The 23436-nt window shown below is 41.2% G+C and overlaps 1 protein-coding gene across 1 annotated transcript in view; it reads left to right on the top strand.

Annotated features, from left to right (window-relative positions):
- The window catches only part of stk26 (serine/threonine protein kinase 26), a 42205-nt gene that overhangs the window by 5679 nt on the left and 13090 nt on the right, over window positions 1–23436 (top strand). Inside the window, exons 2-6 of the mRNA XM_072458963.1 lie at window positions 18095–18163; window positions 19379–19540; window positions 20491–20547; window positions 22013–22121; window positions 22923–23080. Coding sequence (XP_072315064.1) covers window positions 18095–18163; window positions 19379–19540; window positions 20491–20547; window positions 22013–22121; window positions 22923–23080 — 555 coding nt within the window. The remainder of the gene's footprint in view (window positions 1–18094; window positions 18164–19378; window positions 19541–20490; window positions 20548–22012; window positions 22122–22922; window positions 23081–23436) is intronic.

Raw genomic sequence — 23436 nt, 5'->3', positions numbered from 1 at the left:
CATTCCTCTTGTGAGGACAAAAAACAAATATTATTGTGGCCACGCCCCCAGAATTACCCTATGCCCGCCATCTTCCTTTGAAAATGAAAACACGCTGTGTTAGCCATTTTGTTCACGTCAAACTTTGACGAACTCCTCCTAGGGCGTTTTGCCCACCGACTTCAAAATCGGCTGACGTCCTCTGGACAAGTGGGTCATCTAAAGTTATTCAATTTTTTGAGATACCTTTTACGGTCTGTGTGCGGCGCAGCCGCAAAGTTGGACAACTTATTTTGGGATATTGCAGATCTAAAAATTGTTCCCATTTGATCAAAACAAGTCCGATTAGGACCAAATTTGATTCAGTTGTTCAACTTTCTAGTTTGGACCAGTTTATGATGACAAAATTGAAATGGGCGCGATAGCGCCCCCTACAGAGTGACCTTTAAATTAACATTGAAGGTCAAAAATTAGTTTTACCAAAATTTTCTAAACTTTACCCAAAATTCTATTTTGGCGTCGCGATCAAAAAAGCCAATCAGACAAATGCCCTAATTTTTACGGCGTAGTCGTAGCGATGACATAAACCTCCCATGTTATCCCTATGGGAAAACCGCTAAATCTCTCGAATATCCACATTTTTCTGTTTCACACTTTAACGAAGTCCTCCTAGTGCGTTTTGCCCACCGACCTCAAAATCGGTGTACGTCCTCTAGACAAGTGGGGCATCTAAAGTTATCCAAATTTTAAGGATAGCTTTTACGGTCTCTGTGCGACGGAGCCGCAAACGTTTCCCAGAATTCTGACTATTTGGCCTTCAGAGTGGCCTATAAACAATAGAGTTTTTCCAAATGACATGATATTTTGAACAAAATTCTAATTTGCCATCCTGATCATAAAAGTATGAGAGCCAAAGTCATATTTTGTACGGCGTAACCGTAGCGTTGACAGAAACATCCCATGTTATCCTTATGGGAAAATCGTAGAATCGCTCAAATCACCACATTTTTACGCTTCACACTTTAACGAACTCCTCCTAGGGCGATTGTCCGATCAAGTTCATATTTGGAGAATATCATCTACACAAGCGGGGCATCAAAACTTATCCATATTTTGATTCTAAGTGCTACGGTCTCTGTGTGGCGGACCCGCAAATATATGTCAGAAATGGGAAAACAGCGAAATCTCTAAAATCACCACATTTTTACGCTTCACACTTTAACGAACTCCTCCTAGGCCGATTGCCCGATAAAGCTCATATTTGGGGAAAATCATCTACACAAACGGGGCATCAAAAGTTATCCATATTTTGATTTTAAGTGGTACGGTCTCTGTGCCGTGGAGCTGCAAATATACTGTCACAAATGGGAAAAACGCCAAATCCTTGAAATGTTCACATTTACGCTTCACACTTTAACAAACTCCTCCGTGGGCAATAGCTCGATCAAGCTTTACTTTGGGAAAAATCATCTACACAAGCGGGGCATCAAAAGTTATCCATATTTTTATTCCAAGTGCTACGGTCTCTGTGCGGCGGCGCAGCAAATTTGACTGACACTTGTGTTCATTTGCACTGGATTGGCCATGTCCAATGTGTCGCCGTCTGTCAAGTTCTTTTTTTATTCAACACACAATAAGGGCGCCATCTTTATCAAGTCAAAAGCGCAGAGTCGGAAGGCGTCGTTGGATGCCGCTTGCGGCTTTAATTTCTTTATGTAATTGTAGCTTTTAAACCATTAACATTGTTATTTCGTAGCACTCATGATAAAAATAAATGAAATAAGATAAAATTAATACTTTTTTTTTAAATAAAAAATAAATAAATACATAATAAATAAATACACAATAAAAAATGCATGATAAATAAATACATATAATACATTACAATATATATAAAAAATAATACAATACAATAAATGTTCAAAAAGGAGAGGGTGAAAGTATGAATACTCACAGAAATGTGAGTATTCATACTTCATACATATTACAAATTCTGCCACAATTTATACGTTTCATGAAGCTCAAATGCAATTCCGAGGCTAGGAAATAGTATTTTTTTCCCACTCTTTGTAATAGAAACGCAAACAAACTGATTTCTACCCTGGAAATTCAGAGTCGTTGCTTATCTTTTGTTATAAACACTTTTGCCCATTTCAATGAAAACTCATTGAAATGGGTTACAATCCACTACTACAGTCGCCTCCTTTCTGGAATGTTTAACACTCTGGCGACGGAGCATATTAAAGGGTCTATACTACAGGACATGAAGTTAGCTCGAGAGCAGAGGCGGATTCTCATTGTGTCCTTTTGCTACACCTTGAATATTTGAGTTCTTTTTGAAACGGAATGATGTGTTTTTCCATTACACGCGCTTCCTTTTTGCCAAAGCGTAATGTTTTTCCTACAGTTTACCACCAGAGTGAAACACAGAGCTGCTTTGTCCATTGTACACCATTATTTATAGGCTCCATAGACACTTAAACATACACGACTCTGTAGGGAGAGGCCAGAAATTGGAAAGATTTGTATGTAGTAGTACTGTAGTATGTGGAGGTGCACGTGTGGAAAAAACGGCTAATATTGCAATTGTTTTACGCAAACGTTGTGATTTTTCTTAACAATATTCATCTGATATTACGCCAATTGAACAGAAATGTGTCAAAATTTGTCTTTTAACTGATTATTTGAGGTTTAATTATCTGACAAATGTGAAATGTCAGTAAATTTAGTGCAGAAAAATATCAAATTTTGTAGCAATTGTTTTTCACTAGTGTTGGCCCTGCGACGAGTTGGCCACTGTCCAGGGTGTACCCCGCCTAAGGCCCGAAGTCACTGGGATAGGCTCCAGTCACCCGCGACCCCGAAAGGGAACAAGCGGTAGAAAATGGATGGATGTTTTTCACTATAAACGATCAACTCAATATTCAAATGTATCTAAATTGCGATTATATTGCCCACTCACACAAAATAGCTTAAATGGCACTTTCTAATCACTAATTGAGATGTTTAAAAGTCTCTTTTTGAGTTAATTTTTAACAGTTTTATGTACAGACAATACAGTCAAAATTCAAATGTTTCATAGCTCCAAACGACAATGGAAATTTTATACATTTTCTGATACATCTCAATCCTTTAAGTCGGTTTGTTGATACTAAATCCAAATTATAACTAGTATCAAAACAACTCATTTGAACAAGTATTAATACTGATAAAAAAATTCCATGAGACAAATTTGGTCCAAATTTCTTGCAATCGATTAAGAATAGTTTTGGTTGAATCCCGACGCAATTTACTGCACGTCTTCCCTTCTCTCTCATCCCCCATTTCACACTGTCTAATAAAGCCTACAGGCCAAAAACCTTTACAAAAAGAAAACCACATTATGTTGTATCAAAAAGGACTATTTTTTCATTATAATCACATTCAAATTTGTGTCCAGTATCGCGCTTGTACATGAATCAACATTAAGTTTGAAGTTTTAGTATCGTGACAACACTAGTAGTAGCACAAACAGCATTAGCAGCAGTAGTAGAAGTAGTAGTAGTAATTGTAGTAGTAGTTTCTCTCTACGCAGGTTTTTACTTGTAAATAACTTGTTGTCGCTGCAGTGATATTTTGGCTCACACGCCTGGGAGTGCCCTCTTCTACTTCTCTTTGTAATTTTGCGGCTGCACCTTTTTTTAGCCTGTGACATAATAACAGAGTCCGTCCACTCCTCCCTCCCTCTCTCTCTTCCCTCTCTTCCCTCTCTTTCTCTCTCTCACTCGTTCTGCTCTTGGCCTGTCGCAGGAATACATTTTGAAGCGTGATACACAGTTACGTTAGCACTGTGGAATGAGTCAAAATCCAATCGAAATCGCAATGTGAACGGGCGCCGTTGGCAAAGCGCTGTTTTTGAATTGCAATGATTTCCTCCACAAACAACAAAATGTCTGGCTTTATTCTGCATACAAAAACTGCTATCTATGAAGTTTTGATCTGTAAAAACATGTTCAGAAACAAATAAGCGAGAAAAATGCAACGGAAAGTGACAAAAGTGCGACTAAAAGTGACAAAAGTGCGACTAAAAGTGACAAAAGTGCGACTAAAAGTGACAAAAGTGCGACTAAAAGTGACAAAAGTGTGACTAAAAGTGACAAAAGTGCGACTAAAAGTGACATAAGCCTGACTAAAAGTGACATAAAGCGACTTAAAGGACAAAAACTTGGCTCAAAGTGACCTAAACGTGAGCTAAAGTGACAAAAACGCGACTAAAAGTGTCAAAAACGCGACTAAAAGTGTCAAAAACCCGACTTAAAGTGACTAAAACGTGACCAAAAGTGACAAAAAGGTGACTAAAAGTGACTTAACGTGCCTCAAAGGACAAAAACATGACTACAAGTGACATAAGCGTGACTAAAAGTGACATAAAGTGACTTAAAGGACAAAAACTTGGCTTAAAATGACATAAACGTGAGCTAAAGTAACTCAAACGCGACTTAAAGGACAAAAACTCGATGAACAGTGACAGCTCGACTTAAACTGTTACTAAAACAAGTGATTGAATAATATGTTATTCATTTTCCTGTGACGTGCCTCCTGGTCGACAACATCAGGCACGTCAAAGATGACTAAGGAAAGCCGGCTTTTTGTGTGAGAGAAGTTATAAATATCTTTGTCAGCGAGCCTGTTCTGCTCCCTGATCACTCAGCGTTTCCATGGCCCCGACTCCAGAGACTGTTGTGTGGATACTGCAATTACAAACTGGATTTCACCAATGCGGAAAATACTACGACAACTTCTGTCCCGCCAAAATAAAACCAAATCTACAACACATAATGACAGTTCTTTTAAATACATAGCTCTTGTGTTCTGATATAGAGGGTCACGGCCATCAACAATTTAAGATCCAATTTTAACCCATTTATTTTATTCTTATTTTGTTGTTGTTGTTTTTTTTGTTATTTGTTTCAATATTTGTGCAAAGAAAAATGAAAGGGTCTTTATAGTTACCAGAAATGAAATGTTGTGGAATCGAACATTGTAATGTTAAGCACAATCTCTTCATGTATTCCTTGTAGTTTTTCAGGTTAAATTTCTAAAAAAATCCATGTTCTTCTGAGATTATTATTCACTTATTCGTGATGATCCATTACGCTATATTAACGTAAGTATTAAAAAAGTGATAATTGTGACCATTTTAGCAGCAATATTAAGTTCAATCTATGCTCTAAAAAGCATTTATATCTGACTGTTTATGTCACATTAACTTTAATTTATCTTTCAGAGGGTTTGACATAATAAACCTGATCTAAAAACGATTTTACTAGTGTTTGGTCAATAATCGTGACTAAACGTTAAATTGTGATGTTCTCTTCGCAAGCAGAAATGTTCTATTTGTTTGTTCTTGTTGTTGTTTTTGTTCTTCTTGCTCTTCTTGTTTTTGTTCTTCTTGTTGTTGTTTTTGTTCTTCTTGTTGTTGTTTTTGTTCTACTTGCCTTCCAGAATGGAATGGATCGAGACATTGTTCTTGTTATGGTTTCTTATTATTCTTATTATAGTTTTGCATGGTAATTTTGCCACAACTCTTGCATTTTTGACCCCCTGACATTGATGAATGTCACACATGGGGTCATAGGTCACACATGGGGTCATAGGTCACACATGGGGACATAGGTCACACATGGGGACATAGGTCACACATGGGGTCATGGGTCACACATGGGGACATAGGTCACACATGGGGACATGGGTCACACATGGGGACATGGGTCACACATAGGGACATGGGTCACACATGGGAACATGGGTCACACATGGGGACATAGGTCACACATGGGGTCATGGGTCACACATGGGGACATGGGTCACACATGGGGACATGGGTCACACATGGGGACATAGGTCACACATGGGGTCATGGGTCACACATGGGGTCATGGGTCACACATGGGGTCATGGGTCACACATGGGGTCATAGGTCACACATGGGGACATAGACGCGATCGGCTCGGCCCGAACTCCAATAAAATGGAGTTTGTGAGAACGCCCGTCACAACAGTGCCGACTAGTTCAAAAAAAACAAAACATAAAACGCTTAATCTTTGGCCTAGGCACATGAGACTTGGGACAGTGATAGAGCTACCTTTGACCTCTGACCTTTTGAGGAGTAAAACACACCTGGCAGCATCGCTCTATGATAAACAGGAAGTCAGCCATGTTGACTCAAAGTGGGACTGCCACGCTTGACTTTTTTCTTCTAAAGACATTGAAATTTGACAAATATTCAAAAGAATGTTGATATTCTTTACGGTCTCCGCGTGACACGCCCTCAAAAAAGGCTTAATTTCCTGTTTTTTTCAAGGACAAGTCACGTCTAATGGAATTGATCTACGGAAATCATATTTCACTCACTAATGCGTTTTTATGGTCTGAGTGGAAATAATTAATACCCATGTAACAAATTTACTCTGTAGCGCCCCCTACCCATTGTGTGAAAAACTCAACATCTGATTTGATTGAAACTCATGGATTATATTCTCCTCGAGACGCCATGAAAAAAGTGCATTGCCGATATTGTGTATTTTCACAATTGGCCAGCAGGGGCGCAACGAAAGCTTTCACCTCCTTTTATTTTGATGGGACATTTCCTCTCGTGCCGCAGTCTTAGCATTAGAGTTAGCGTTAGCATTAGCGGCGGGTCTCTGTTGCTAGGTGATGGAGGTACAGGGAGGAGGGGGTGCAGCCAGGTTACAGAGGCTCTCTCTCTCCCTTTCTCCCTGCTCAGGTCAGTGCAGAAGGTGCCTGGATCGCCTGTGGCACTTACAAAATAAAGGCCTCTGTGTTTTACAGATACAGAAGGAGTTTTATTTTGACATAGCCTGACAGTGACAGACGATTGTCTAAAGAATAAAGTCTAAAGAATAAAGTCTAAAGAATAAAGTCTAAAGAATAAAGTCTAAAGATACAGGTACATCGTCGACGACGACGACGACGACGTTTTATTTTGACATAGCCTGACAGTGACAGATGATAGCCTAAAGAACTTGTTCAAAGTCCTATGTTTGTTTCTGATGTTAAACAATTATTGTGACCACGCCCCCAGACTAACCCTATGGCCGCCAATAAAATTTCCCCATGTGGGACAATAAAATAATATCTTATAGTCCTTTGATAATAAAAGGACGCTCAGTCAGCAATTTGGTTCACGTCAAACTTTAACAAACTCCTAGGGCGTTACGCCCACTGGCCTCAAATTGGTGTACGTCCTCTGGACAAGTGAAGCGGTCGCACGGAATGGCGGTCGCGCAGGTGGCGAGAGCCATCATTGCCGCTCCGCGGCTTTAATTGTTGTTTTTGTTCTTTTTGTTCTTCTTGTTCTTCCTGTTGTTTTTGTTCTACTTGTTGTTGTTTTTGTTCTACTTGTTGTTGTTTTTGTTCTACTTGTTGTTTTTGTTCTTCTTGTTGTTTTTGCTCTTGTTGTTTTTTGTTGTTGTTGTTTTTGTTCTACTTGTTGTTTTTTGTTCTACTTGTTGTTGTTCTTACTGCTCTTCTTGTTTTTGTTCTACTTGTTGTTCTTATTGCTCTTCTTGTTTCTGTTCTACTTGTTGTTGGTTTCGTTCTTCTTGCTCTACTTGTTTTTGTTCTACTTGTTGTTCTTTTTGTTGTTGTTGTTGGTTTTTGTGCTACTTGTTGTTGTTTTTGTTCTTGTGGTTTATTTTCTACTTGTTGTTTTTGTTCAAATTGTTGTTGTTTTTGTTCTTCCTTTCCCTTTTCTTTCCTTCTCTAACCCTAACCCTTCTTCTTGTTCTTCTTGGTAAATGATCTGTGTATTGCTTGTTTGACCCTCTGGTAACTGCTGTGCTCAGTTCTCAGAGTCATGGCGAGCGCCCGCACTGGATATTATGTTTTCAGAATAATAACCACAAGCAATAATCCCACTCATCACGACCGAACTGAACTCACGACGTTGTCTCGCCCGTGGGTTCCGTCACGCTCTGGTCTCCGCAGAAACGGGGAAGTGCGTCTGATATTTTCACATGATGACACGGCCGGGGGTCAGAGGTCACGAGCGTTTGTACTTCCTCCTCCTCCTCCTCCGCAGCTGCGACCTTCAAACCCTCAGCTCGTACACAAACAAAGAGAGGACGTTTAACGGGCCATGTTTGTACTGCACTCGCCAGAAGTTTCCACAGTTTGGGCCAAAAAGTTTGTGTTTGTGAAGATGTGTTTACTGACCTCGGGAGCAAACGCCGCTCCGTCCCAAAACGGTCGGTGTCTAACTAATACATAACGAGATTTACCGTATTTTCCCGAGTATAAGTCGCACCAGCCAGAAAATGCATAATGGAGAAGAAAAAAACATATATACTTACACTTATACTCCAGTGCGACTTATAAGTATGAATATAAGTATAAGTCGCACCCCGGCTGGAACTATGAAAAAAGGTGCCACTTATAGTCCGGAAAATACGGTAGTTGTTTAAATGAGACGTATTGTGCATAATATTAAACTGCAACATAACTTGTAGATCATAATTTTTACATTTTGCGCTTCAAATATAGATCTAAAACGGCGTAATAGTAGAAACGGGGCCAGTGACTTCCTGTTCAAAACTGCAGAACTGATAAGCTCCGCCTCTTCGCAGTGACATTTCGCTGTAACGAGCAGCAGATTGTCTTTTACATGTTTTTATGGCTACGTGACATTTTGGAATCCCGCATACTAGAGAGACCAATTAGTCGTCTAATCCAAATTTCACTCAAAAAACTACAAGTGCTCTGGAATTCTTGCAAAAAGTAATTATTCATACAGGAAAGTACTTGTAAACAGTGTATTTATATGTTATATATGTATACAAGGTAGATTAAACTCGTGATTCATTCAAAAATGTTAATTCATCCATATCTTTTCCTTTTTGCTAATGCCCCATATAAATCATTTTAATCCAAATCAAATAATCAGTCGACTACCGTATTTTTCGTACTATAAGTCGCACTGGAGTATGAGTCGCACCAGCCAAAAAAATGCATAATAGAGAAGAAAAAACTTATATAAGTTGCACTGGACTATGAAATGCGGTTGCAAGTGTGAAAATAACAAATAATATCACATATAAGTCACACACCGGCCAAAACTATGAAAAAAGGGTGCGCCTTATAGTTCGGAAAATACGGTAATACAGTATTTGGTCAACTAAGATACCATTGACTGAACAACTACAGGATTACTGCCCTACTACGTACTTTTTCACTCAGAACCTCAAATAATCACACTAAGCACGAGGATGTGGGCGGGGATAGGGGATAGGTGAAAACGGGAATTTTCGTGGATGGGAATTTTGCTCGAAATGTTTATTGTCACTATCTGGTACAGTGTGTTGTCATGGAGATTTTGCCCACAGTGCGTGTTTTTGGTTGTCCGCGGCATCAATAGGATAATACTGTTGAAAAATGTATAATATAATCCGTTACATTGTGGGAAGTATTAATTTTGAGCTTGATTTAGACCTGACACAATAAATACTACTGTACATCAACTAATTTTGAATTAATGATAACTGGAGCTTTTGCTGTTTTTGTTCTTGTTCTCACTATTGTTACTGCTTTATATTTGAAAGTAGGTACATTAATTAATAAATTAATACAAATGATACAATTAAATTAAATGAATAAAAATACAATTAAATTAAATGAATAAATATTAAATTACATGAATAAATAGTATGTTAAATTAATACATATTAAATGAATACATATTCAATTTAATTAAAATACAATTAAATTGATAAAAATACAATTGAATTAAATTAATAAATATTGGATTTGATTAAAATACGATTAAATTAAAATACAATTTAAATAAAAGCTGGAGCAATGTATTTTCTAGTTAAGTTTTTGTGCATATTTGTGTAGACTGTCGAGAATAAGTAACTAACAACTAATTAAATTGTGTTTTTTTTTTAATGCTATTGCATGTTTAGAAAAGGGTTTACTGGGAAGAAGTTTCAATGTTATGGTGATATTTTTCTGTAGCAATACATCATAATTAAAAATGTGTCATTGCGGCAGGCTTTGTTGTGCATGTCATTGAAGGGAGGGGTTTATTTTAATTTTTATCTGCACTTTATGATGTTGTAAACTGAACATGTTCTTCCTTGTTTGATAGAATACTCCATCAGATCTTAATATCTAACCGATGCGAGCGCAGACTGCTGGAAACGGTCAAATATTAACTAAAGATGTGAAGGTTAAACTAAAATGTAAACCCGAGAACACAAATAAACACTTTACTTCCTTGAAAATGTTTAAAAGAGGCCAAAGTCATGTCCGTCAGGAAGTTCTAATTAAAAAAATGTACTGTTTTTTTCAGTCCCTCCGTCAATAAATGTCAGATTGTACAGTGTTTTTGCACATCGTCTGAAATGTACCAAAATGTGCCACGTTTTTCAATGTGTGTTTTTTTTTTCCTTTTTCTTTTTTTGGTAATACAATTTTTATGAAATTTCCCCATGTGGGACAATAAAGGAATATCTTATCTTAAAACAACAATTGAATATTTAAATGCAATAATGTCTCTGTTAGTGTGGTCAAGATCATATTAAAACAGTTTGATACTTGTTTTAATATAGATTAGTATCAGATTTTTTTGATATTTTGTCAACCCTAATCGTCGGCCTGCAGGGGCTAATCCACTAATCAAGAGTCATGATTAATTAACTAAAGAGCAATTGTTGTATATGGATGTTTTTTAGGGGTATTCTGACGATAGTCGGCCGATATTGTGTCAATCCAACAGAAATGTGTTAAAACATGACTTTAAACATATTTGTTGAGGTTTAACTATCAGATAAATCAAACGTCTGTAAAATTAAACCACAAAAATGCAAAAAATGCACCTTATTGCCTTTTATCTGAAAGTTCCCAGCATTACTTTAGTCATTTTTTGGTTTTAATCCACTCCTTTTGTAAAATCCATCCATCCATCCATCTTCTGCCGCTTTATCCGGGGCCGGGTCGCGGGGGCAGCAGTCTGAGCAGGGACTCCCAGACTTCCTTCTCCCCAGACACTTCCTCTAACTCCTCCGGGGGGATCCCGAGGCGTTCCCAGGCCAGCCGAGAGACATAGTCTCTCCAGCGTGTCCTGGGTCTTCCCCGGGGCCTCTTCCCGGTGGGACATGCCTGAAACACCTCCCGAGGGAGGCGCCCAGGAGGCATCCGGAACAGATGCCCGAGCCACCTCAGCTGGCTCCTCTCGACGTGGAGGAGCAGCGGCTCTACTCCGAGCTCCCCCCGTGTGGCCGAGCTCCTCACCTTATCTCTAAGGGAGCGCCCAGCCACCCGGCGGAGGAAACTCATTTCGACCGCTTGTATCCGCGATCTTGTTCTTTCGGTCACTACCCAAAGCTCATGACCATAGGTGAGGGTAGGAACGTAGACCGACCGGTAAATAGAGAGCTTTGCCTTTCGGCTCAGCTCCCTCTTTACCACAACGGTCCGATGCAGCGACTGCATCACTGCAGCCGCTGCACCGATCCGCCTGTCGATCTCACGCTCCATCCTTCCCTCACTCGTGAACAAGACCCCGAGATACTTGAACTCCTCCACTTGGGGCAAGGACACCCCACCCACCTGGAGAGGGCAAGCCACCTTTTTCCGGTCGAGAACCATGGCCTCGGATTTGGAGGTGCTGATTCTCATCCCAGCCGCTTCACACTCGGCTGCAAACCGTCCCAGTGCATGTTGCAGGTCCGGGTTTGATGGAGCCATCAGGACAACATCGTCTGCAAACAGCAGAGATGAGATCCTGTGGTCCCCAAACCGGACACCCTCCGACCCCTGACTGCGCCTAGAAATTCTGTCCATAAAAATTATGAACAGAACCGGTGACACAGGGCAGCCCTGGCGGAGTCCAACATGCACTGGGAACAGGTCTGACTTACTGCCGGCAATGCGAACACAGCTCCTGCTCCGGTCATACAGGGACCGGACAGCCCTGAGCAAAGGGCCCCGGACCCCGTACTCCCGGAGCACCCCCCAAAGGACACCCCGAGGGACACGGTCAAAAGCCTTCTCCAGATCCACAAAGCACATGTGGACTGGTTGGGCAAACTCCCATGAACCCTCGAGCACCCGATGGAGGGTATAGAGCTGGTCCAGTGTTCCACGACCGGGACGAAAACCACTCTGCTCCTCCTGAATCCGAGGTTTGACTATCGGTCGGATTCTCCTCTCCAGTACCTTGGAATAGACCTTACCCGGGAGGCTGAGGAGTGTGATCCCTCTGTAGTTGGAACACACCCTCCGGTCCCCCTTCTTGAACAGAGGGACCACCACCCCGGTCTGCCAGTCCAGAGGCACGGTCCCCGAACGCCACGCGATGTTGCAGAGACGTGTCAACCAAGACAGTCCTACAACATCCAGATACTTTAGGTACTCAGGGCGGATCTCATCCACCCCCGGAGCCCTGCCACCGAGGAGTTTGCGGACAACCTCAGTGACTTCAGCTTGGGTGATGGATGAGCCAGCCTCCGAGTCCCCGGTCTCTACTTCCTCTTCAGAAGACGTGACTGAGGGATTAAGGAGATCCTCAAAGTATTCCTTCCACCGTCCGACGACATCCCCAGTCGAGGTCAGCAGGCCTCCACCCGCACCGTAAACGGTGTTTGTGAGACACTGCTTCCCCTTTCTGAGGCGCCGGACGGTTTGCCAGAATTTCTTTGGTGCCGACCGATAGTCCTCCTCCATGGCCTCCCCGAACTCCTCCCAGGCCCGGGTTTTTGCCTCTGCGACAGCGCGAGCCGCGGCTCGCTTGGCCTGCCGATACCCGTCGATGACCTCCGGAGACCTACAAGCCAGAGTGGCCTGATAGGCCTCCTTCTTTAGTCTGACGGCATCCCTTACTTCCGGTGTCCACCACCGGGTTCGGGGGTTGCCGCCACGACAGGCACCGGAGACCTTGCGACCACAGCTCCGAGCAGCCGCATCAACAATGGAGGCGGAGAACATGGTCCACTCGGACTCAATGTCCCCAGCCTCCCCCGGGACATGGGAGAAGCTCTCCCGGAGGTGCGAGTTGAATACCCTACTGACAGAGGGCTCCACTAGACGTTCCCAACAGACCCTCACAATGCGCTTGGGTCTGCCAAGTCTGTCCGGCTTCCTCCTCCGCCAGCGGATCCAACTCACCACCAGGTGGTGATCGGTTGACAACTCTGCCCCTCTCTTCACCCGAGTGTCCAAGACACGCGGCCGGAGGTCTGATGACACGACAACTAAGTCGATCATTGACCTCCGGCCTAGGGTGTCCTGGTGCCACGTGCACTGATGGACACCCTTGTGCTTGAACATGGTGTTCGTTATGGACAATCCGTGGCTAGCACAGAAGTCCAATAACTGAACACCGCTCGGGTTCAGATCGGGGAAGCCGTTCTTCCCGATCACCCCTCTCCAGGTGTCACTGTCATTGCCCACGTGGGCGTTGAAGTCCCCCAGTAGAACAACGGAGTCCTTTTGTAAAATGTCTTAGTAAAAATGAAATAGTCTGCGTTTAAATTTAGCTTCATCTTCAAAACAACACAATATTACCTTCATTTTGATATATTGCCCTCGTCTGATCATCATTAATTAGCTGGACTTTATACAGTCTCTAAAACATGTAATAAAGACAATACACTTAATCTGCTCCGTCACCATATTTCAACCTTTATTCGGTTTATAATGTATTTAAAAAGTCTCAATGTACAATAGAAATGATCGTAACTCGAAAAACCGCTATCGTTCTGTGCGAAAATGACATTCTATTGTTGAAAAAAAGCTTGTTTTTATTAACATTGTGCATCAAAATCATTTTCAAGCATTTCCCTTATCTAAATATTGGGGTGACATCATAGAATTATGGGCAATAAACGGCGATAACCTGAATAAATGACCGATGAATGACCCAACTGTACAAAAGGTTGAATGTCTATATTTAGCCGGCTGGGATCAGGAGTGGGCGGAGTCGGGGAGACTCATTAAGTCGTAATAATACAGGTTCTTATCGTTGGTATCAGAGGACCGGATGTGGAGCGATCGGTGAGGAAATTGCGGTCACCGGCCTTGCTTTGTTACTCGTCTAACCGCCCTCTGAGAGTATGACGCCGCTTGAGAACGGGGGACCAGTAGCAGCGTCCAAATATCCATATATCGTGATGCGGTATCGATGCAGCGGGCCGCCGTATCGATACATTGCCACGCGTCACTGTTGGTACAGTTTCACGAAGTATGTTGTGACGGCGCTTGTTGCGTGTTTGAAGAACTTTTTTACCTTTTTTACGGTTTTGATGATTAAAAAGTGGGCGTGTTTCGTTTTGAGTTTGCGCAGGTCGTGGTTTAACAGGGAAAGATTTTGTTCCACTGAGTCGTGTCACGCCATTGGCCAACGTTTAACCACGGTTTTAATTAAGCCTGAACTCGATTGTGTTTGAAAGGATGCGTTTGGTCGAATTTATGGTTATTTAAGGTAATGAGGGACGAAGTAATGAGGGACGAACGAGGGACGGACGAACGAACGAGGGAGGGACGAATGAGGGACGAACGAGGGAGGGACGGACGAACGAGGGAGGGACGAACGAGGGAGGGACGAACGAGGGACGGGCGAACGAAGGACGAATGAACGAGGGAGGGACGAATGAGGGACGAAGGACGAGGGAGGGACGAATGAGGGACGAAGGACGAGGGAGGGACGAATGAGGACGAGGGAGGAACGAATGAGGGACGAATGAGGGACGAATGAGGGACGAAGGATGAGGGAGGGACAAAGGACGAGGGACGAACGAATGAGGGACGAAGGATGAGGGAGGGACAAAGGACGAGGGAGGGACGAATGAGGGACGAACGAATGAGGGACGAAGGACGAATGAGGGACTTATTTAAGGTAAGAAAAGGCATCGGCCGACCAAAGAACTCGCCGTATCTCCACGAAAACGGGGTCTCGACTACGACTATCAAAACTCACGATTATTTTCCGTCGTCGACCCGTCGCGATTCGTCGATTTAATTGTCGCGGCACTGAACGAAGAGCAGCATTTCAGTTTCCCACCACACGTGACGATCTTTCTTATGACGTTACTGACTTCTGTCTCCCATTTTGAACGGTGAGTGAAGAACATGAGTCAGAACTGTTAGCCCCGCCCACTCTGTCTGGGATAACGACAGACACTTGCTCCAATACGGTTCTCAAAAATGGTTTTATCGCTCGACAAAACGTCTTCTCAGTTGGCTGATGTTTTACTACTCTTGCTATTCTGCGGGTAAACTATAACTACTGGTATATTTTGGGTTCAAAGATGTAAAAGTCGAGATGAGCAGGGCCTTTTACAGCGTCTATTTTTAGCTTCAGGCTTCGATGCGTCACAAAGTTGTCGTGTTCCCCCATCCTTTATTCCTGCTCGTCGGTGGTTGTCGTGTTGTGTGTCGTGTTGCGTGTCGTGTGTGTGTTTGATCTGCTCTTTGGCCTCGTGTACGCTCAGGCGCCCGTCGACGTCGTCGGCCTGTGTTTGTGGACTGGGTGTGGCGACGCTGCGGTCCACGCTTCCTCTTTTCAGGCCAGACCGGCGTCACACGGACACCAGACGCTTTATCGCTCGCCCGGTTTTCAGTTCGCGTTGATCGTTCATCGCGTGTTGTTGTGGTATCGAAGCGAGCCTCGCGGGGGCCGATCGAGAATGAAAACGGAACGTCGCCGTCGCGGTTGTTTGGGGCTTTTCCAGCTGATCGGATTTTAGTCGAGATTCAGTTGATTCTACCTAGCGAGTGCGATCGGAAATCGCGCTCGGCAGTCGATGCGAGGGAGATGAGTTGTGACGTATCGCTTGTCATGTCGCACAGTTTGAACGAATTTTCACGCGCCGTTGAAGACAAAGAATAGACCTTTTATCAGACATTTATTCGCGCTGCGCCACGCTTTACCTTTTAATCAAATCAGGAGCTAATCTCGATGGTAAGCTCGGGTCTATTCCGGTCGGTCAGAAAGTGATCATTGTTGTCACAGCTCCGTATTTGCACAGATATGATTATATTTTGCAAACTGTAGAATATTTAGCGTTTTTGCACAAGAGAATACTTCAAAAGACACCCAGCAGAGTAACTGACCATGTGATGAGAGTAGATTTTGTGGAAAAACTCATCCCCGAAGAGGCAGTGACGAGACGGAGCAAGCGAATTGGTTCAAATCTCAGTTGATTAATTGTTGTCGTTGTTGTTTTTCAAATTTGGAGTTTGGAGAGATTTAAAGTGCTTGTGACCGTTTTTTGCGATTTAAAAAAAAATTGACGATATCTGGTGTACTTTTACCTGTTGTACATAAAAGTGATTATAGTTTTACACATATCAAGCAGGTATTTGTGGAGAAAACATTGAGAAATCTGTGGAAAACAGGACCGGAAGTGACATCACAACAGGGACTCTCATTCCAGTCAAAGTTTATGCAGAATTTACACACAAGAAACAACTTTTTTGACCTTTTTTAAACATTAATTCAACAAAATAAAGTCTTTTGACATTAGATGAGTTTTGGCCCAGTGTTTGCTGGGTAATTTCCTAGTGTGATGTCATCAATTACAAACAGGAAGTGAATTTGTAAACCTACAAAATGTGCTACTCTGTGATAACATTTTTATGATTCTTTTAGTTATCTAAGTTCGAGTCATCCGACCTGTAGGGGGCACTTCAGGGTTGTAAAAGCCATAATTCTGTCCCTTATCTCTCTCTTTCACACCATAAACCGACCCCAGAGTTTAGGAAACGCCTGAAAGAAAAAAATAACAGCAGATAATTCTTCAGAGCGTAGTTCCTGTTCACTCCAACTGTCACTCACTTCCTGCCCTTCACTTTTATGACTCTCTCTTTCTCTCTCCCTCTGTGTGCGGTGACAACACATCCGCCAGCGCTGCAATGCATTATGGGGCTGGAAATTGGGGTCAAAAAGTGATGACACTGTCAACAAAACCAAAGTCTATTTTCTGACACAATAGTCGCCGAACTTTGACAACATACCGTCTAAGGCGCTGCAGGTTACAAGGAAGAAACCTTAAACTCAGAGAAGGCAATTTGAAACTTCTCTTGTCGTTTACTCACATTAATGTAAGCAAAACACTTTATACAAGGTTTTCATCATGCCATGTTTCCATGTAAAAATTAGGCAAAATATCTTTAAAACGGCCAAAATTGCATGCATTTAAATCTTAAAAATGTTATTAAACAGACAGAACCATGTTTAAATTTCTTGCTTTATTTTGTTGACATAAGTTACAAAATTTTTTTTTTTTTTTAGGGATTTATGAAATATTGGCAAAAAATTTGCCAAATAATTCAAATTTCGTCTATTTTTTTAGATTAGAAACTTGAATAAATCAAGCTTGGAATTTCGATATCAACTAATCCGTCTGTACGTTTTGTCAAAATCTTGTTAAATACAAGAATGTAAAGTTTGGTGTTTGTAGGTTCTACTTTAAATGGTGATCTTGTCTTTATGAGAAAAAATATTTTACGAAAAACTCTCGGGTTTTCAATGTTCTATAGTTCTATGGATGTGAGTGGATTAAAATGAAGTTATAATTAAACATCTTTAGTCGCAGATTGGACAGTATTGTTTTTTCCACATGAAAATCTATATGTTGACAAAAAAGAGGAGTTGTCATTTTTAGAGCATGATTCACTTTTACTGCTCATTTCACTCTCTCACTTATTTTATTTATTGGTTTGGACTAATACTGTGTGCTGGTGTAAATGACTCAAACCCTGACCCTGACACTAGAGGTGCGACTACCGTATTTTCCGGACTATAAGTCGCACCAGCCAAAAAAATGCATTATAGAGAAGAAAAAAACATATATAAGTCGCACTGGAGTATCAAATCCGGTTGCAAGTGTGAAAATAACAAATAATATCACATATAAGTTGCTCCGGAGTATAAGTATATAAGTATAAATATAAGTATAAGTCGCACCCCGGCCAAAACTATGAACAAATGTGCGACTTGTAGTCCGGAAAATACGGTATTTCACACTGTTGCTTGAAACTATATGTTGTGTATTTGATTTATTTCTGTTACAATATTCACTGTTTTGACACTGGCTCGTTTTTGGTCTTGCAGAGCTCTCAGATCGACCCAGAGGAGCTGTTCACGAAACTAGACCGAATCGGAAAAGGATCCTTTGGAGAGGTACTTCTTTGATTATAAAAATGTTAATGTGTTGATATGATAAAATACAGGAGTGGTGAAGCGGAACTCTGAAATGACCAGAATTAAGTCTGATTAAGGCGTAAAAACACAGACACACTTTCTGGATGGTCGATGTCAAATTTCAGCGTTAAGATTATTGCGATTTTAAAAAAAAACGTCAGAATTGAACAATTATTCACGATTACCGAGACTGTGACCAGTGAAATCTTTCATTTTCTTTCTTTCCCGTGGTCTGAAACGTCACTGTTCCTCAAGTTTGTGTGTATGAATAATGTTAAGTTTGACTAAAACAGCCAGATAAAAAACATCTTTATATTTAAGTATATTTTTTGGGCAATAAATTGAACGAAAAATACTTAATTTTGCGTCTAAAATGGTCACGGTTAACCAAATAACCTCAACATTCTTAGTTAGGACAGTTTTTCATGTTGCGACTCTAAAACCTGTAAAATTCCGGCTTGTTGGAGTTCCGGCTTGTTGTTATAAACTTGACAACAGCCCGGCTCCACTACCAAGCAACGGCTCTTAAAGTGACGGCTCTTAAAGTGACGTATGACAGGTTTTTACGATTTTCACATTTTTACGTTATTTGGTGTATTTATACCTGTCGGTCGCATATATAAATGATAGTTTTACACCAATTGAGCAGGTTTTTTGTGGAGAAAACGTTGAAAAATCTGTAGAAAATTACAGGAAGTGACATCACACTAGGGACACTCGTTCCAGTCAAAGCAAAAAAACAACATTTTTGACTCTCTAAACATTAATTCAACAAAATAAAGTCGCTCTAATATATTTAAATTTGTCAAATAAAAAGAAGTGTTAGATGAGTAGTAGTAGCACAGTGTTTGCTTGGTAATTTCCTAGTGTGATGTCATCAATTACAAACAGGAAGTGAAATTATAAACTTAAAAAATGTGCTATTCTGTGATTACATTTTCATAATTTTTAGCTAAATCCAAAATACAGTCATCTTAATTCATCTTATTTTAGTTCAGTGAGTCGTCCGACCTGTAGGGGGCGCTTTAAACTGTAGAAATGGCGACTTTTCCGTTCATCGCCACCACTGCAGCGACTACATTTGTTTTCCCGTTTGATCCGTGAAACGTCGGGATGTCAATTCAGACCGTTTGAAAAGTACTTTGTCCGATATTCTTGGCGGTTTGTAACGTGTTCGTGTGGCGGCGGCGGCAGGTGTTCAAAGGCATCGACAACCGCACCCAGAGCGTCGTGGCCATAAAGACCATCGACCTGGAGGAGGCGGAGGACGAGATCGAGGACATCCAGCAGGAGATCACCGTCCTCAGCCAGTGCGAGAGCCCCTACATCACCAAGTACTACGGGTCGTACTTAAAGGTACTAGTGAGCCCCGTCATCGGATATGGGTGGTTTTTGTTTTTGTTTAGTTGCCGTTTATAGTTTGAAACCACATTGGAAAAACGTACAGTTCCTCATTTAAAAATAACATTGTGATTGTTAAAAGCTAAAAAATTACCTTGCAGAGTAGTCTTTCAAATGAGGGTGTAATATACTGTCTGAAGTACCGTATTTTCTGTAGTATAAGTCCACCAGCCAAAAAATGCATAATAGAGAAGAAAAAAACATATGTATAAGTTGCACTGGAGTATGAAATGCGGTTGCAAGTGTGAAAATAACAAATAATATCACATACAAGTCGCTCTGGAGTATAAGTATATAAGTATAAATACAAGGATAAGTCGCACCCCGGCCAAAACTATGGAAAAAGGTGCAACTTATAGTCCGGAAATACGGTAGTTGTTCTGGAGATGTGCAAAATGACTGTAGAATATAAGATAAGATAAGATATTCCTTTATTGTCCCACATGGGGAAATTTCATTGGTGCAACGCAGGAAGATACAGAGGCAGATACAGACGAACAGATCACTTATAGGAAGTCTGAAAAACACTACATAGTACATAATCTACCATAACGAATATTAAATTAATGCAAGAAGAACTGTAAAAAGTATAAACTGGCAGTGTAATCTCTCAAACAAGAGTATAAAGTGATAATTCTACTCTTTTGTGACTAATTTAACAGTTCATTCACTTCTTAAGCAATATTTTTAACTCAACCGAGTCATTTACAGGCACATTTTAGTATTATTACTGATCGATTGCGAGGATAACGTCTGAATATTGTTTTTAATCCCTCAAAAATATAGATATATACATTTTTGTCAATATCTCCCACCTCTTTGTGCATCAGACTTGCTTGTTTTGATTAAATAAACTGGAACTTTTCATTCGCTCACGGACGGTACCGATGTATTTGTATTTTCAGGGCAGTAAACTATGGATCATCATGGAGTATCTCGGAGGAGGCTCAGCGCTAGATTTGGTGAGTTATTTTATTTATTTTATTTATTTTATTTATTTTATTTATTTTATTTATTTTATTTATTTTATGTATTTATCAGGCTTTTATTATTAATATTTATTTATTATTTATACATGTGTTAATATTTCTATTGTGTGTTATTTACGTTAACCTAAAAAAATCAAACGACTGTGTTGTTATTTCAGTTTACCATATTTTTTGTGTGAAGGAAAACTAGGAAGCAGTTCAAATGGGGCTAAAAACAATGGCCGCTCGCTTCATTATTGAGCCGGATCTTTAGTGAAGGGCAAGATGAGCGTTGAAATTAGTCGTCTAATCCTCGTGGACTAACGTTGACTTTGAAACGCAGAGGAGCATTGCCTGGATTAACACTTAATGACATCACAATGTGGAACAGAGCATTTTAGCTCTGGAGATGGAGACGAACAATAAACTGTAACGGAATGTAAGTGAAACAAAATCTAAATGCAGCAGACAAAGAGAAACAAAGCCCCATAAAAGTCCACTAAACATAAAATATGATCTTTAAAGGACACGTATTATGCAAAATAGACTTTGTTGAGCTTTTAAACCTGTTAAACTCATTTTGATCCCTCATCAAACATGTATCTATCTTAATTCACGCTTGTTTCATTAATCCTGCTTACAAGGTCATCTTCTGTAAGCCTCAGAAATCACTCCTTTTCAATGTTTCTTTTACCGTATTTTCCGGACTATAAGTGGCACCGGAGTATAAATTGCACCAGCCAAAAAATGCATAATAGAGAAGAAAAAACATATATAAGTCGCACTGGAGTATGAAATGCGGTTGCAAGTGTGAAAATAACAAATAATGTCACATATAAGTCGCTCCGGAGTATAAGTATAAATATAAGTACAAGTTGCACCCTGGCCAAAACTATGAAAAAAGGTGTGACTTATAGTCCGGAAATTACGGTAGTTTTAAGTCCATAAATCATCCACAGACTTCCTGCCGTCAACTTGCATCCATTACTACTGCGTTCTGGTATTAACGCGCCGACAGCGTTGTTTTTCCCCATGTTCATTCCCACTGCTGCCAGTAGACGGCGTGCTAACCCCAAAATCCAAGTCGGGCAAACGTAATTTATGCAAAATAATGTGTCTCTTCTCTATATTGGGATTAGTTTTTAATTCTAAAACATGAAATGCCGAAGCAAAGTTACTCGAGAGCACGATTAAAGATAAATAACTACAAAAAATAATGTATATTACGTGTCCTTTTTGAAGCGAGCGTGTTGTAAACAAATGTATACTTGCTAGCCCTTTCCGCACGCTTTACAGATTAAATAAATGCGCAACACGTTTTAATTCTTCGTCAAGCCCGGTCTTGTGTGAGCTCCCTGTGTAACGGTAAACGGCCTTCAGCGTTTTCTACTGCATTGATTATGTAAGGTCTGACAGAGTCTGTTTGATTTCTTGCGTAACTTTGGTTCTTCTTTCTCAGTTACGGGCCGGCCCCTTCGACGAGACGCAGATTGCCACGATGCTGAAAGAGATCTTGAAGGGTCTGGATTACCTGCACTCGGAGCGGAAGATCCACCGGGACATTAAAGGTACTCGACAGAAAATGTATTGAACCTAATAAATAAATTTTTTTTTTTTTTTGAGAAATTGGGTCCACATGCTCGCATTTTACATTTCTTGTTGCTATAAAGTGGGGCCAAGTTGAGTGTTACATATTGTTTATTAAAAAATATTCAGGCTTAAAGACAATTTAATTTAGGCCTTTAATGATACTTCAAACACTTTTATGGATTTTAGCAAATTAATTTCCCCCCAGAAAATGCGACTTATACTCCGGTGCGACTTATACTCCGGTGCGACTTATACTCCGGTGCGACTTATACTCCGGTGCGACTTATACTCCGGTGCGACTTATACTCCGGTGCGACTTATACTCCGGTGCGACTTATACTCCGGTGCGACTTATACTCCGGTGCGACTTATACTCCGGTGCGACTTGGACTTATACTCCGGTGCGACTTGGACTTATACTCCGGTGCGACTTGGACTTATACTCCGGTGCGACTTGGACTTATACTCCGGTGCGACTTGGACTTATACTCCGGTGCGACTTGGACTTATACTCCGGTGGTGGGACTTATACTCCGGTGGTGGGACTTATACTCCGGTGGTGGGACTTATACTCCGGTGGTGGGACTTATACTCCGGTGGTGGGACTTATACTCCGGTGGTGGGACTTATACTCCGGTGGTGGGACTTATACTCCGGTGGTGGGACTTATACTCCGGTGGTGGGACTTATACTCCGGTGGTGGGACTTATACTCCAGTGCAACTTATACTCCGGAAAATACGGCAGTGACATTGTTGCCCGTGTGTGTGTCATCCACAGCGGCGAACGTCCTGCTGTCGGAGCAGGGGCAGGTGAAGCTGGCGGACTTCGGCGTGGCCGGGCAGCTCACGGACACTCAGATCAAGCGGGAGACGTTCGTGGGGACGCCTTTTTGGATGGCGCCCGAGGTCATCCAACAGTCTGCGTACGACTCCAAGGTGAGAAACGTGAGGGTCGCCGGACGAATCGGGAAAATCGGGATGCGGAACGAAGCTAAAAAGGCGACGCTCAATACTTAGTAAAAGCACATAAACAGAGTGACCTTTACTGAGCGGTTTTGGAACGATCTTGCACTTTATCCGAGCTAGTACAAGACCACATGGTAACGTAAAGAAAGTACTATTATTTTGTGTTGAAAACGATATTCTGTTCTTTTGTTTCTGTGACGTTTAAATTGGTTTCGAGTGTCAAGCTTTTTCTTTAGTATCGAAATCAAGCTTGACATTTTTGTATCTTTATAATTAGATGCAGACAGCACAGCGTAGTCTCATTTTTTATTTTTATTTTTCTTCAA

Source organism: Eucyclogobius newberryi, unplaced genomic scaffold (genome assembly GCF_026437365.1).
Source record: "Eucyclogobius newberryi isolate DKJ021-1_F unplaced genomic scaffold, fEucNew1.0.hap1 SCAF_22, whole genome shotgun sequence".
Classification (NCBI taxonomy): Eukaryota; Metazoa; Chordata; class Actinopteri; order Gobiiformes; family Gobiidae; genus Eucyclogobius; species Eucyclogobius newberryi.
This window is presented reverse-complemented; position numbering and strand designations above follow the sequence as displayed.